This window comes from Myxine glutinosa, chromosome 3 (assembly GCF_964187855.1).
Source record: "Myxine glutinosa chromosome 3, kmMyxGlut1.1, whole genome shotgun sequence".
In the NCBI taxonomy this organism is placed as follows: domain Eukaryota; kingdom Metazoa; phylum Chordata; class Myxini; order Myxiniformes; family Myxinidae; genus Myxine; species Myxine glutinosa.
Genome location: NC_136263.1, coordinates 30,906,148 through 30,921,577, shown reverse-complemented (window position 1 = coordinate 30,921,577; position 15,430 = coordinate 30,906,148). Strand labels below are relative to the sequence as shown.

Sequence of the window (15,430 nt, the reverse complement as noted above, 5' to 3'; positions counted from 1 at the left end):
GTAGAGCACAAAGCATGCTCAAATTCATTGCCATGCAAAGATACAAACAGATGACTGTTGCATGTTAAGAGGGGTTTGTGAAAGAAGAATTGGAAGCGAGAAAGCTCGGGGCAGGAGCGAGAAACATGGAAAGCGGGGTATTTTATTTTATGAAAGCTTCTCGGTCAATTTGAAAGCAAAGCAACCGCTGCTTTAATGAAAATGATCGTATAAGTAGCTAACGAGAGTGAGGAAAAATAATTTTTCAATCTTGTGTAAAGTGGACATTGTCATAAAAATTGGAAATGATTGGGTTTTCAGGAGGGTTGTGTGGTGGAGCAGGGCGGGTTCTTATCGGTGAGTAATAAATGTTTTTCTTTCCCGCTTGGTTTTTATTTTTTTTCATTATTCTGCGAAGAAGGCGCCCCCGATACATTCTTACCAGAATAATGAGGCAACTGATATTTTCGAAACCACACACACGGTTTGAGCAATGCGTTTTCCTTCCTTCACAGCAATTTATGCTGAAAGTCCCTCTGAGAGCCAATGACTAAGAAGTGCTTGGAACGAACAAAGAATTGGTGACATGTTTGTGTGTGTATGTGTGGGGGGGGGGGGGGGGGGATTCGCTAACCATTCACAAATTAGTTGTTTGCAATGATGCAAATCAAAAATTATGAAGATAACCACAAACAGTGCCTTTGCTACAGGTCCTTGCGTGCAGAGGTGCTATGCTCACGGTACCTGCTTATGTGCATCTCGCAGGTATGTGTCATAACCAGTGCCCTCGACCTGGTACGATGACTTGGCTTCATCAGGAACAATGCAGAGAAAACTGTTGGGTCAAGGAATGGCACAAGAAAAAAATCTCAGCAAAGCCATGCGGAGCCACATGCCCTGGCTAGGCCTTGCTGCGCCGCTGCAATCATTGATGCAAAACACACCAATCCAAAAACCTTCATTACCTCCGCCACCAAAGGTGGATGGAGGTTGTTTTCACCACTGTCTGTCTGTTTGTGAACAAAATATCTCAAAGTTGTGGACGGATTCGGACGAAACTTGGCAGAGATGTAGCGTATGTGACAAGGATGAAATGTTTGATTTTGGTGAAGATCTAGATTCGGATCCAGCTACTATAATTTTTAAACGGATTCTTCACCATTGGGAGATGGGGCTAAAAACGATACATAGCAGGATATCTTAAAAAGTTGTGGACGGATTTGGACGAAACTTGGTGGACAGGTTGGGTCTGACAACGAAGAATCGATTCAATTTTGATGAAGCTCCGGATCCAGCTAGTAAAATTTTTAAAGTGATTCTTCACCATTGATTGATTGGCCAACCAGACGGAGGTATGTTCTCTACTGAGTGCCGTTCTAGTTGATTATTAGGATAATTTACGACCACATTTATGTACGTACATTAAGGCTAAATTGCATCAATGAAGGTGGATATGAAAATAAATTGAAACAATATTCCTCATGGCTAGTCGATCATATGTATGAAGTTTTACATTGATCTGTAAGGTGGTTCTACAGAACATTTTTTTTTTTTAAATGTTTTTATTTTCAATTCAATATGGCTGCCAGACCACGTGACTGATGACGGCAATCTTACTATAATTCATGGACTGGTGTGTTTGTTTGTTTGTCGTGCTCCTTTCAGTTCTGGCCCGATTACATCCAGATTCACTACATAGGAACAGCATGATCCCAGTTAGTGTAGAGGGCTGTTTTTATATTTGCCGGTGGTCTTGGGGAGGGGGGGAGGGGAAGGGGGTGTAGTGGGGGTGGGGAAAGGGGTTGAGATGCAAATTCTCTATGGGAATGTGTCCCACCACTGTAAGGTGGAAGAGGGTATTACAGGTCCCACCCTTTACAGTACGTACAGTATTCTTGTCCCCATGTTTTCCAGTACAGTGAGGTGTTTTGAAATGCGCTGGAATGCCACCTCGCCTCACTCTCTCATCCTTCCTCCAAGTTTCCCTCTGTTGTATCCCCCTACCATGCTGTTGGTGTTTCTTCACTTTCCGCTGTGTTGTAGTTGTTGTTTGAGGTCTTCCAGGAGTCTCGACCTTGGATACAAAAAAGGTGGATAGATATTTTCGCAGTAACCTTGGAAATGTTGTTTCGTTCTTTTCCGTAGCAGAGACTGAGTTGTGGCGAGGTGGCTTTTTTGTCATCGGCTTTTGTCCACCAATTAGAAGCAAGCTTTCATAAGTTATGCAGGTATTATCCATTCATTGTAAGAAAGGTTCTTTGGGTTGACGTCAGTTTAGACTCATTTGCTGCAATCACGTGTCGGCCCGACACGCCTTCTGGGTTAAGACCTGAACACCCTGGCATGCCGATGAAAAATAATGGTATAGCTCCACGTGTACACAGTATGAATAGCAAGACAGGTGCAATGGTTGTTGTATGTTGTTGTTTATAGTTCTCTCGAACAGGCCCGAGGCACGGAGACAGCCATTCGATCTTTAGTGGCCCACAGATTTGAGTACAGGTTGAGGCCCGGACTTCCTGGGGGGAAGCATATTTTACCACACAGAGCAGTTGGTGCTTTATAAAGGAGTGCAGCAGGTATTGAAACACAGTTATATAGTCAAGGTATCCGGCTCGCGAACAGGACACCCGGCTTAACGTCCATGCAAGGGATGGCGCACTTTGACAGTTTATAGTTCGGTCAGATCAAATCCAGATTCGGCAGCTAAGGTAAGGGTGCCATGTCTGTCATAAAGGTCCCTGATGTCATCAAGTATGGATATAAAATTGGAGCTTTTAAACCATTTTCACTTTACTTGTAAAGGTAAATTGCACAATAAAAGCATCTCTCGTCTGTACCTGTTCACCACCTTATGGACCTCTGTCTTGCCGTCCTTTCCGTGCTCTGGGGACAACTGTGGAGATGGATAGAGCCAGTCGGAGCTCAGGAATTGATTTCCCGATAAAACGTCACCAAATAAAGGGTCTTCTTCCAAATCACTGCAGCAATATCAGAAAAACATAATGAAAACAAACTTTGAATCGAACTTGTCTGCATTTGAATTGCAATTGGCTCAAATATTACTTGTAAAAATAACTGTAACCCTCCATAGTGTGAGAGTATCCTGGGAAGTAACAGCACTTCCCCCAAGCTCAGTGGCTGTTTGTGTTTGTCTCATCAGTATGTCCGTGTGTGTGTGCGCATATGTGTGAGCTCAATTAGGAGCTTTAGACCAAGCTTATACAGTGCCTATAGAAAGTCTACACCCCCTTTCAAATGTTTCACCTTTTGTTCCCTTATAGCCTGGAATTAAATGGCATAAAACAGACTTTTCCACCTTTATTTACACATCCTAACACAGCTTCCAAGTGAAAAACAAATTCTACAAATGTCAGAAAATTAATTAAAATACAAAACTAGAATATCTACGTTGGATAAGGGTCTACCCCCCTTATATTAGCAATTGTAAATTAGCTCAGGTGTAACCAATCACCTTCAAAATCGCACACCAAGTTAATTGGCCTCCACCTGTGCTCAATTGTAATGATTGATTATTTCAGGATAAAATCAGCTGTTCCTGGAGGTTTCACCTGCTGGGTGGTGCATTTCACAGCAAAAACCCAACCATGAGCACCAAGGAGCTTTCAAAAGATGATAAAGTTGTGTAAAGATACAGATCAGGGGATGTTTCTAATGTTTCTTTTTGGTGGGGTTACCTTAATACTTTACTGCAGTCAAGTAAGGATAACTCACACAGCCCCAGCAATCTGTCCGTTCTCTGCAATCTCTGCGTCCTCCTGTGTGGGTGGCTTGTACTCCATGTAGTTCCTCTCCTGCAAATTCTGCAGCACCAGGTTCCACAGGATGTCCGGATGGGGTTTCTGCAGTAAAGTCTCGAATGTTTTCATCGTCATGATGCTGACCTAAAGGGAAGGTGGTACAAATGGTGTCAGGCTATTTATTGATGTGTGGTTGGGTGTGTTTGCTCGTTAGCATGCATGGGTAAATGATTACTAATTTGAACGATGAAAAACAACAGTTTCAGAATGAAGAAGAACGGCACTCAGTGCAGAGCATACCTCCGCTTGGTTGGCCATATCACTCGATGGTGAAGAATCATTTTTAAAAAATTATACTAGCTGGATCCGGATCCGGATCTTCACCAAAATTGAATCGATTCTTCCTTGTCATACACACGACCTGTCCAACAAGTTTCATCCAAATCCATCGATAACTTTTTGAGATATCCTGCCATGTATTGTTTTTGGCCCTATCTCCCAATGGTGAAGAATCGCTTTACAATTTCTACCAGCCGGATCCGAATCCGGATCTTCACCAAAATCTAATCATTTCATCCTTGTCACATACGCTACATCTCTGCCAAATTTCGTCCAAATCTGTCCAAAACTTTTTGAGATATTTCACAAACAAACAAATGGATAGACACACAGAGAGGGGTGAAAACAAAACCTCCATCCACCTTTGGTGGCGGAGGTAACTAGAATTGCACTCGGTAGAGCGCATACTTCTGCCAGGCTGAACAGTTTACGTTTTGTATCCCACTGATAGACTGGATCTGTATCTGGACCATTTTGATAGACCGGATCTGCATCTGGACCATTTGTCCTTGTCACACACCAAAATCTAATTGGCTTGTTCTTGTCACCTAACCAACTCATCCACCCAGTTTCGGCCGAATCCGTCCACAAGTTTTTGAAATGTCGCACCATACAGTCGTGGCCAAAAATATTGGTACCCTTGCAGTTTTTTTCAAATAATGCACCATTTCTTCCAGAAAATGAAATTTTTATAGAATCTTTTGGTGTCCACATTTATATTCCTTTGGTTTGCAGTGGAACAAAACAAAAAAAAGCTGACAAAAATTACTAAATCTTAGCTTGTTCCACAAAGAAATCCTAAAATGTCCCAGACAATATTATTGGCACCTTTTAAAAGTTGTGAGAAATAATTATATTTCAAGCAGGTGATTCTCCTTTATTTTGGAATTTAACTCACCTGTGGTGAGTTGCAGGTGCCTGCAATATAAAAATCACTCATTCAACCAGTTTGAATAGAGAAAAGGAGTCATTCTGCTGTTTTGTGTCACTGTGTGTACCGCAATGAGCATGGAGAAAAGAAAGAAAACCAGAGAATTGTCTGAGGAGGTCAGACACAAGATTGCAGCCAAGCATGGAAAATCTCAAGGCTACAAGTCCATCTCCAGAGACCTTGATGTTCCTGTGTCCACCGTATGCAATGTTATCAGGAAGATTAAGGCCCATGGCGCTGGAGCCAACCTCCCAGGACGTGGCTGCAAGAGAAAACCTGATCGAAGATTGCAGTGAAGGATTGTTTGAATGGTGGAGAAAGCACCTCAATCAACTGCCAAACAGATTTAAGCTGACCTTCAAACACAAGGTACGACAGTTTCAACTCGCACCATCCATCGCCAACTCAATGAATGGGGGTTCTATGTTAGGAGACCCAGGAAGACCCCACTGGAGAGAGAGAGAGACAGAGAGAGACAGACAGACAGACAGACAGACATAAGAAAGCCTGACTGGAGTTTTCCAAAACAGACCTGAAAAACCAAAATTCTTCTGGGAGAATGTCTTGTGAACAGACGACACCAAATTAGAGCTTTTTGGTCAAGCGCACATCATCTCTATGTTTACAGAAAACAAAATGAAGCCTTCAAAGAAAAGAACACCTTCCCTACAGTCAAACATGGAGGAGGTTCAGTAATGTTTTGGCATTGCTGTGCTGCCTCTGGCACTGGGTGCCTTAAATGTGTGCATGGACATCATGAAATCAGGGGATTACCAAGGCATTTTGGAGCACAATGTTCAACCCAGTGTCAGAAAGCCATGTCTCCATCAAAGGTCATGGGTCTTTCAGCAGGACAATGACCCCAAGCACACTTCAAAAAGCACCCAGGAATGGTTCAAGACAAAACACTGGACTGTTCTGAAGTGGCCAGCAATGAGTCCAGATCCCATTGAACACCTGTGGGGAGATCTGAAAACAGCAGTTGGGAGAAGGCACCCTTCAAATCTGGGAGAACTGGAGCAGTTTGCACAAGAAGAGTGGGTCAAACTGCCAGTAGAGGTGGAGGAAGCTTATTCATGGCTATAGGAAGCGCTTGACTGCAGCTATTTTGTCCAAAGGTGCTACCAAATATTAAGTCGAGAGTGTCAATAATTTTGTCAATGCCATTTATTTTTATTTTCTGATTTTAAAGGATACATTACGTTCTGAATCAAAAACAAAGGTTCTTTAATATTAACAGTGAAACAAAGAATTGTAGAGACCAAATACTTTTTGTCAATTTCAACTTATTTTTCGAATTCGTAAGTTCGTAATAAAGAATTGAAATAAAGTTTTTAGAGAAAATTGTGAGTTATTTGAAAAATGTGAAAAGGTGCCAATGTTTTTGGCCACGACTATATATCATTTTTGGCCCAATCTGTCAATGATGAAGAATCACTTAAAATTCTAGTATCCGGATCTTCACCAAAATCTAATCGATTCGTCCTTGTCACACGCCCAATCTGTCCACCAAATTTCATCCGAATCCGTCCATAACTTTTTGATATATCCTGTTCACAGACAGACTTGTAAACAAACTAACAAATACATCAAACATAGAGTTTAAAACATAACCTCCTTCCACCTTTGATAGTGGAGGTAACAAGTCCACCCCTCCTTCCCAAAGTTGAATCAATTACTTTTATAATCATCTTTTAAATCCTGACTCGACTATCAGCCACATTACGATATTCTAACCTCATCGGAAATGTGATCACAACGTTCTATGAGGCGTTGCCGCAGAATGGGTTGCAGGGGTTCCCCTGGCTCCTCCGGCTGGGGCCGCCGCTCGCCGAGCAAGAAAACCACAAGCTGGCCAAGCAACGACTGCGATTCAACCTGGCGCACGATGCGGGCCAGCAAGGCCGTGCTCACCAGGATGCCTTCCTCGGACCTGGCACGAGAGTCACACAAGGGTCAAAGCAATCCTCAATATCATCCTGAGCTTGCGCGCGAGTACACTCCAACGTTCAGTACGTCACCGATTTACGTCGTGTAGATTTGTATCGCTTCGATAGTACGTCGTTACCACATTGTGGGACGATAGTCGATTTAAGTAGTGCTTGTCTGATATCGAAATTTTAAAGTGCAGTACAGGGTCGAACATATTTAAATTGAAAATTATAAGTACTATTTTCTTCACAACACAAGATTCGTCTTCATACAGCTATTCCTATTTCCCCGCTTTTTTGGAACACATCCACGATGGAAATCGGAAACTTGCTGTAAATCCCTTTGTGTTCGTCATATCCTCCCTGCATTCCTAAACCTCTCCATTAAAACACTATAAACATGTACAAAGTATGAACACAGAATTTCATCACATCAATGTTATTTGCAATCGCACATAATCAAGACCATGACTTACATTTGTAACAACCGAGGTTCCAAAATTTGAACAAAAAACCGCTGCCTGATTGCCACCGCCAGGGCCGATGCCGTCACCTGCAAATCAAATCGTTACGGTTGTGGAAACTGACCTCGGGGAGTTGCACTCAATATGTAGGAAATCCGGAATTAGCGATCTCGTTAGTAGAGAGTGCTTCAAAAAATGTTAACACTTCTGAGATATATAGTCTCATATAAGTGTTTAGACTGTGCCCTTCATTTTATACAGAGGATAGAGGAACATGTGCTGTATGGACTTAGGTAGATCTTCCTCTTCATGTAATTTCACAACTTCCATTTTGCTTTCATCTCACTTTCCAACAATCCATCCGTCCATTTCAATCCCTCAATCTTTCGTTCCAGCCTTTATTAATCAAGCCCCGTCTTCCATTCCCTTCCTGCACATCTCACATTTCAACACACAAAACAAATTTTCTCATACTTACACAATACACAAATGGTACTTACTCGAGGCGCTCGGTGAGGAGTATTGATGCTGCCTCAGGATCACAATCAACCCCACTCAACCGTGACGTCCCACGAACGTTTGAAAGACCAAAACATGATAATAAAGTGTAATGTTCGTATGAACGGATGTTCGTAAACCGGGGACTGCTTTTATTGAGTTGCCGTATACGAGGGATGGCTGTATTGATGATTAGGTATTAGTCGATGTATTGCAAAGTTTGGTGCTTGTAGCATAAAGTGCTCAAATGAAATTTTGGACTATGCCGACACACAACGTGCTCTGTCCCAAATAGTCCAGGTTCCCAGATGAAGTTAGTACTTCGACTCAAAAATATATCTATCAGTGTTAAAAATGTGCTTCTTAAAACTTAACCGCGGATATGGATGTGCTGTACGATCAGACTCAACAAGAACAAATCATCAGATTAGACTCGTCACCTCATGTGCCTCCTTTATGAGCTGGTCACAGTAATCCAACCAGGAGAGAAACGAAATGAGGGTTCTTTTGCCAGGAAAGGCTGCAGTGTCCTCTTTCTGATTGTAACCGTCAAGCCTGCCAGGGTCAGGTAGACACATAGTGGTCTTGAGTAGTTTCAAAATATAAAATGCAGCATTTAAATAAAAGTGCAGCAAACATTTTAAGTGTTTTATATCTGCGTCAATTGTTAAATTGTTTCAAGAATACTTGACAGAAATATATTTGAGACAAGGTTCGAGGTGACCGAGAGCGAAGGTGATGGTGCACCATCGCAAATCCCCACATTCCCACCAAAAGCAAGTTGAAGGATGGCAAAAAATTCCACTAGGAATGACGAAATTTCAAAATTTGAGCAATTTCTTTTCAGTTTTCACCCGTGATCCGAAGTCCTCACCCCCTGGGGCATGAAGAAGACCACTATTTTGCATCTTCAGATGCATAGGGCTGCCGAAGCAGTTTCCTAAGTTATTGAGCACAATCCTGGACGGGTCACCACTCATACGGAGGACACTCAAATGGCGGCGCATTCTTCCCAGTAAGCTGGCACTTATTTTGCCGAACTCAGAAGGATGACAGGCTGATTCAACTCACCTGGTGTTAGTTCATCGGCATGACAGGGGCTTGAACTCAGGATTCAGATGTCAAGCCAGCCACCTTAACTGTTAAGCCAATACAAGGCTTATGGGGCATGAATCAGGAGTCAAAATCAAATAAATTGTTACATATTCCATGCATATTCCATATACAAAGTTTCATTTTGAAATGTTTTAAAATGTGCCAGCTATTGCATTTTTTGGTGTTTGACCTTTTCACCCGAGGCCCAAAGGCCCAAAAATGATACGACTACCGCACCTTCTTACCATGTGGGAATCATAACTACCAACTTTGGTGAATTTCTACACAACCGTTTCGGATGAGATAGTTTGACAAACGGACAGAGACAGCACTCCATCAGACCTACCTCAATTCAAGAGGAATGTCAGTAGATTCCTCCTTTCTGTCTAATATCTATATTTTCCTTTGTGTAGCCCCCACTTCGAGTGGCCATAAAAGCTTTGTGGTGGGCAATAGCTAAAAAAAAAAAAAAAAATCAATACAAAAGAGGGCACTGCTTGATTCCCAAAATAAATGGAAAGCGTGGGCAAAGTGAATTGCCACCATATTGTTGAGACTTTTTATAATCTGTAGATACGCTCTTTGGTATTACGGTAAATATCTCATTATTTTCTGATCATTTCCTAAAACTGTGAACTTATCACCCCCGGTCTGTTTTGTTTTGTTGCTTTTTTTCTGACAGCAGTCGACGATAGTGTGGCCGAAGAAAACCTGTTTGTAGAATGCTGCCGACATCACTTAGATCTTACCGAGACACATTGCAATAATATGGTGCACCAACACCAGACTTACGAGAGCCATGGCAACACTGCCTAACAAGTGCCCCAATCATTGGCCGATTAAACGAGAATGAAGAACTAGTCTTGCTCATGAAAGGTAGTGCACATCTCCAATAAGAACTCCAGGAGCCAAAACATCCAACGACAAGCCCGAGTAAACAGGATTCTCATTGCAGGTTTTGGCTGAAAAACTATCATGCTGTCATGCGTGTATAATCGGGTGCTGTCATCAAAGGCAGTCAGACACATCAGCATCAAGCCGCCACCGTCTCACTGATAGACTAATGTAAGCGTTGTAAAATGATGTCATAACGGCAGCAAATTCGATATATATGAGTTTGACTCACCCCCAGTTGACTGGTTGCAGTGATTCGATGTCAAGGGGATCAAGCGAAGTGGGCAGAGCATGGTGCAAAGTGGTCAAGCGCTGGGTCAGCATCTCGCACAAGGCTGTGTTCCCAGCCAGGTTCTGAGCAGCGGTTGCATCCGGCAGACTCACCAAGAGCATCAGCCCTTCACAAGCCTTCACCGCTATCCGGCCGTCCTGCCCAAAGCCATGACGACGGCACAAAACAAACGGCATTCGCGTACTGGTAAAATGTGCTATCATTTAAGCCAACGTGTTTGCTTAATCTAAAATGCAACAACAAACAGTTAAACAGAGTATACCAGTATAGGTGTGGGCCTATCTACACCAAAGGACATGCATCTGATATACCTATTTCCGATTTTCCTGAAAATTGTCTATTTTGTTCCATTTTTGTTTCTGACCTTGCCCTTACACCCACTTCATTGTAACTGCGTCTTCCTCTTTTTCAAATCCCCATAGATCAGGACTAACCCAATCTCTCTCATTTCCTCCCTCCTTTACCACCCTTAATAATTTTGTACTTCTTTCATTTCAAACATCTCCCATTCCTTCTCAGTGTGTCTACTATATAAGAGAGCCGTTGGTCTGTCTATCTGTGTTGCCATTTTTCTCAGATGGCTGAACGGATCTTCGTCAAAGTTTCAGAGGTTAATCAGTGAGTGCCTAGGTTTTAGGAATCAGTGCCTAGGAATCAGTGAGTGTTTTAGGCAAAAAAATAAAATAGAAATAAAAAGTTCGTTTTTTGGATTTTTAAAAAATCACTCTATAGTGCCTAAACTTTTTTGATTAATGACAGTTATTATTATATACAAGTACACATTCACATAAATAAATACAAAACAATTTGCAAACATTTGAACACAAATAAATCAAACAATTCCAGAAGTGTACGAAGTTGGTAGTAAGGCTTCTTCTTCTTCCTGAAAGTCATCATACTTAACTCAGAAAAGTGATTAATGGCACATTCAGCAATATATATTCAACAAAAAGGTGAAATGATGATTTGACATTTGTGATGGATTCTGATTTGGATGCAATTGCTTTTCCATTATATTTTCTCTCATTTCAAATATGTTAATGTTTCTTTTTTGCTTGAGCAACGCCGGGTACTCCAGCTATAAACGCTTTTATACTTTACTTGGGATACAAATACAAATACAACTTTGTCTGGGGGTAACATAGGCTATGTGGCCGCGGCCTCATGCGGGGGTGTGGGGGACCGGAGAAGGGCGTAAATTCTCTATGTAAATGTGTACCGTGTAGCGCCATCTGGTGATGCTGGCAGAGGGTATTACAATTTCCTTTTTTACCTGGGTAACACTGAGGTTAAAGCACTCTTTGCACAGGTAAATTTTTTCTTCTTCTCATCCCCCCTCCCCCAAAACGGAGGGGCCCGTCAAAGCCACCTCCCCCCCGCCCCCCCTCCAAAACATGTAGATGCAGTATATCTTTCCCGTCCATCACCCCTCCCACCTCTCCCCCTTCCACTCCACCCACTCCCTTCTCACCCCTCCCTCTCCTGCCTCCTCCTCCTCTTCCTCCTCCCCTCCCCAACCCCCCGCCAGGCAGCGCCGGGTACTCTTGCCTCGTATATTATTGGTGGATGACACTTAGACTAATTACTGTTCAACAAGATGATCCTGTTGTGAAACATTCCACAACGTACCCTATACATCGATGTGGAGTTCCCATTTTTCTTTCCTTCATTCATTGACAAGTTGATTTGGAGTACAAGATGAAGCTGGATCAACTACGTTAGTTAGCAAAACAGTCTGTCAGATCAATAGAGTTTGGTGAATTTTTGCCCGGCCGTTTAGGAGGAGATAGCTTGTCAGAGCCGATTACAATATCCCCCCCCCCCATCCCCCGTTTTAGGTTTGCACGAGTTATTACCTCCACCACCAGAGGTGGATGGAGGTTATATTTTCACCTCTGTCTGTTTGTTTGTTACGTCTGAAAATCGAACAAGTTTCAAGTATATTGGTTCGTCTTGTGCGTTATTCTGTCTGTTTATCAATCACCTACAGGTCACAATTTTAAACCGATCTTTACGAAACTTCACCAAATGGTAGAGTTGGCCATAAGGAAGAAGCCAATTGATTTTGAGGTCAAAGGTCAACAACTTTGTCGAATTTCTACAATCCTCAATTTTCATCCGATTGACTTGAAATTTGAGGAGGATTTGCACATCAAGTCACTGAATTCAACCACCAATTATTTTAAGGCCAACAGGTCAACATAGGCCAAAGGTCAAAAACTTAAGGGAAGTTTCTAAAATCCTCAATTATCATCCAATCGACTTGAAATTTGAATAGGATTTGCATAACCAATCACTGAATTCAACCATAAATTATTTTAGGTGAACATATGCCAAAAGGTCACCATAGGTCAAAGGTCAACAACTTATTTTGGGGATTTTGCAAGTATCGTGCTATGTACGACATATTTCTTGTTTGCTCGTCAGTCTGTGAACAAGATTTCTCAAAAAGCTGTGGACGGATTTGGACAAAATTTGGTGGAGAGGTTGGGAATGTGACACGGACGAAGAGATTTTGGTGAAGATCCGGATCTGCACCAGAGAGTTTTTTTAGCGATTCTTCACCATTGAGAGATAGGGCCATCAGCACAGATATATAGCATGATATCTCAAAAGGTTTTGGACAGATTCGGACGAAACAAGGTGGACGAGTTGGTTATGGGACAAGAACAAGCGATTCGATTTTGGTTCAGGTCCGGATCCAGATCCGGTCTATCAGTGGGATACAAAACGTAAAATGTCCGGCCTGACGGAGGAATGCACTCTACTGAGTACCGCTCTAGCTGAATATATGTACAGTACAGCATACATTATCAAGTTTATATTAAACAAAAAACGCGTGCACCTGTACTCGCCATTAGCAACATGGAAAATTCCCTGATTTTTGGTATTACGTACATATATTCCCGACTTCTCGAGCACGAATTTTGCCTCGCCCCTCTCGTTGGATGAGGGTCGACCATATATCATGCCTGAATGAAGAACTAGTCTTGCAGGTGAAGGCTACAGTCAATCTGCATCGGAGGACAGGTAGAACAACAGATGAAATCAACAGGACATCGATTGAACTATGCTAATTGCAGTGAGAAGACAGGAGAAGCTGACGTTCCAGATGTTAACCCTTAGTCGGAGCAAAGCCAATATCAATGAATGTAAAGTCCTTTCCATGAATTAGGAAATTGGTAGACAGCGGATGAATTATGTCCTGAGAACTCTTAAATGCCGTCAATGTCCGAAGATAATCAGCCACTTATTAAGCCGCCTGCATCTGCCTACCAATGTGGGGGGGTTTTTTTTTTTTTCGTACACCATAATTATGTAAATGAAAGGAAGCAGATCAAGAAGTGTTTCCTCAGATTTGTCCCAAACAGAGTGACAAACTCACAGGGCTGCTGATCAGAGTCAGAAGAGAGTGTACCAAGTTGCATTCGCGCCTGCACGTTGCACGCACACCGAAATATAGCCCATTGCTGGAGTATTCTTGGTATGTCAAATCGTTGGCGTGGCGTACGGATGAAGCCGTGCCGCCCTGGTCATGTTCCACCGTAGCATTGGCCATCGTTCCTGCATATGGCACTTCCGTATTTCGTTTCATCTCACCACCCAGAGCACATGGTGACAGCGAGTTATCGAGCGCACTGTCTTTATGGGAATCCTTGTTCTGCAACACAAATTAATTAAATGTATACAAGCACAAATTGATTACCGATACAAATATGAGAACCATTCTCAATCAAATAATGTACTCCATATTCATCAAAATGAAAGGAAAAGGCCTGCATATGGATCAGTGTTCTACTGCAGATGGCAATTTTTGTTTTGTTTTCAGATCCAAGTAAAAATTGAAATTCCACTTCACTACCATCTTAGGAAACTAGTTTTGTGAGATCATGTGATCCACTGAGAATTTATATATGTAACCATTCCATAACAATTTTAAGAAAGAGGAATTATCTCAGTGATTCCATAGGAACATTAGGTATCTGTATATGTGCATATACTTTGCTTTGAAAATCAAACAGTGGCAGAGCGGAAGGAAGTGGACATGATCGCACAGTGCAGGACTTACAAACTAAAGCCATTACGTATGCCTCTTTGCTGTACCCCCTCCCCCAAAACGCAAGACGTGGGCCAAATCTTCTACACTGACTGAATTTATGAGGGCAGCGCAGCCACTGTCAAGAGCACCAATTGGTCCTCATGGACCGGCCCAATCCCTGTGTGTGTGTCTCTCTGTCACTGGTGGCCCTGGCTTCACAGAGACGGATGTACACCATCTTGGATGTGGGGAACCTCTGGGTTGCTCTGAGTCGATATTTTCATTGTCTCCATCCCAAAGGCCTATTCGTGAGAACTGTCCGGGGCTATACAACAACAATTAAAGCCACTGAAAGGCGTTTAGTCAATTTTTTTTTTTGTATACAAGATCGAGGCTCGTGAAAGAGCCAACATTAATCACACAAAAAGTCAAACCGACTTCGAAAACACAAAATAAGGGGAGCGGTAGACAAGATGGGGAGAGAGGGGGAAGGATACAAACACAACAATTGAGAGCAGGGACATCAAGAGAACTGTGGGAGGGACAGAGGGCTTGGGGGGAGGTGGGAGAGGTATACAACATATGGACACTGCAAGGACTTCCAGGAAAGAAGTTGGAATTTCAAAAAAGTGTATCTGGGGTGAATTACCGGGGGTAGCAAAGATCAAGGTTTTGGATGGGGGAAGATAAGAGATGGTGGTGAACAGCTGTTTTAAATACCTGGAGGGAGGAGTGGGATTGAAGGGAGTGAGGGAGTTTGTTCCAAAGGCGGGAAAAAAGAGGAATGAAGGAGTGAAGGTGAGCAGAGAGCCTAGATTTTGGCAGTTTAACCATAAGAGGGTTGCTGGCAGATCTTGTGCGACCTGTAGGAATATTTTGGGGGACAGAGCACAGAGAGAGCTGGGGGAGCAAGGCTGGAGAAGATTCGGTAGAAGACAGAAAGACCACCAACCTGCCTGCAGTGAGTGAGTGAAAGGCCCTCGGAGTTACCTTCATCGCAGGAGATTCCAATGATTCTGAAAGTTTTGGTTTCAACAGCGTGAAGCCGAGCTAGGTGTGAGGCAGGAGCACCGGCCCAGAGGGGGGAACAATATTCCAATGAGCTGCGGATGAAAGACTTGTATGTGGTGAGGAGCTCAGGTGTTCCAAGAAAGGACTTCACACGACGGAGGATGCCCAGTCGGTGACTGGCTTTGGCGGCCAGCTT

The 15,430-nt window shown here is 42.8% G+C and overlaps 1 protein-coding gene and 1 long non-coding RNA gene across 5 annotated transcripts in view; one reads left to right on the top strand and one right to left on the bottom strand.

Moving 5' to 3' along the window:
- Positions 1–15,430, top strand: part of LOC144891281 (uncharacterized) — a 426,767-nt gene that overhangs the window by 262,947 nt on the left and 148,390 nt on the right. The window lies entirely within an intron of this gene.
- The window catches only part of FHIP2A (FHF complex subunit HOOK interacting protein 2A), a 35,409-nt gene that overhangs the window by 14,161 nt on the left and 5,818 nt on the right, over positions 1–15,430 (bottom strand). For all 4 annotated transcript variants that reach the window (XM_068111158.2, XM_068111159.2, XM_078773792.1 and 1 more), the window contains exons 6-13: positions 13,570–13,845; positions 10,125–10,321; positions 8,344–8,458; positions 7,418–7,494; positions 6,748–6,943; positions 3,715–3,884; positions 2,820–2,960; positions 724–814 (exon numbers count right to left, since the gene is read on the bottom strand). In XM_068111158.2, coding sequence (XP_067967259.1) covers positions 724–814; positions 2,820–2,960; positions 3,715–3,884; positions 6,748–6,943; positions 7,418–7,494; positions 8,344–8,458; positions 10,125–10,321; positions 13,570–13,845 — 1,263 coding nt within the window. The remainder of the gene's footprint in view (positions 1–723; positions 815–2,819; positions 2,961–3,714; positions 3,885–6,747; positions 6,944–7,417; positions 7,495–8,343; positions 8,459–10,124; positions 10,322–13,569; positions 13,846–15,430) is intronic.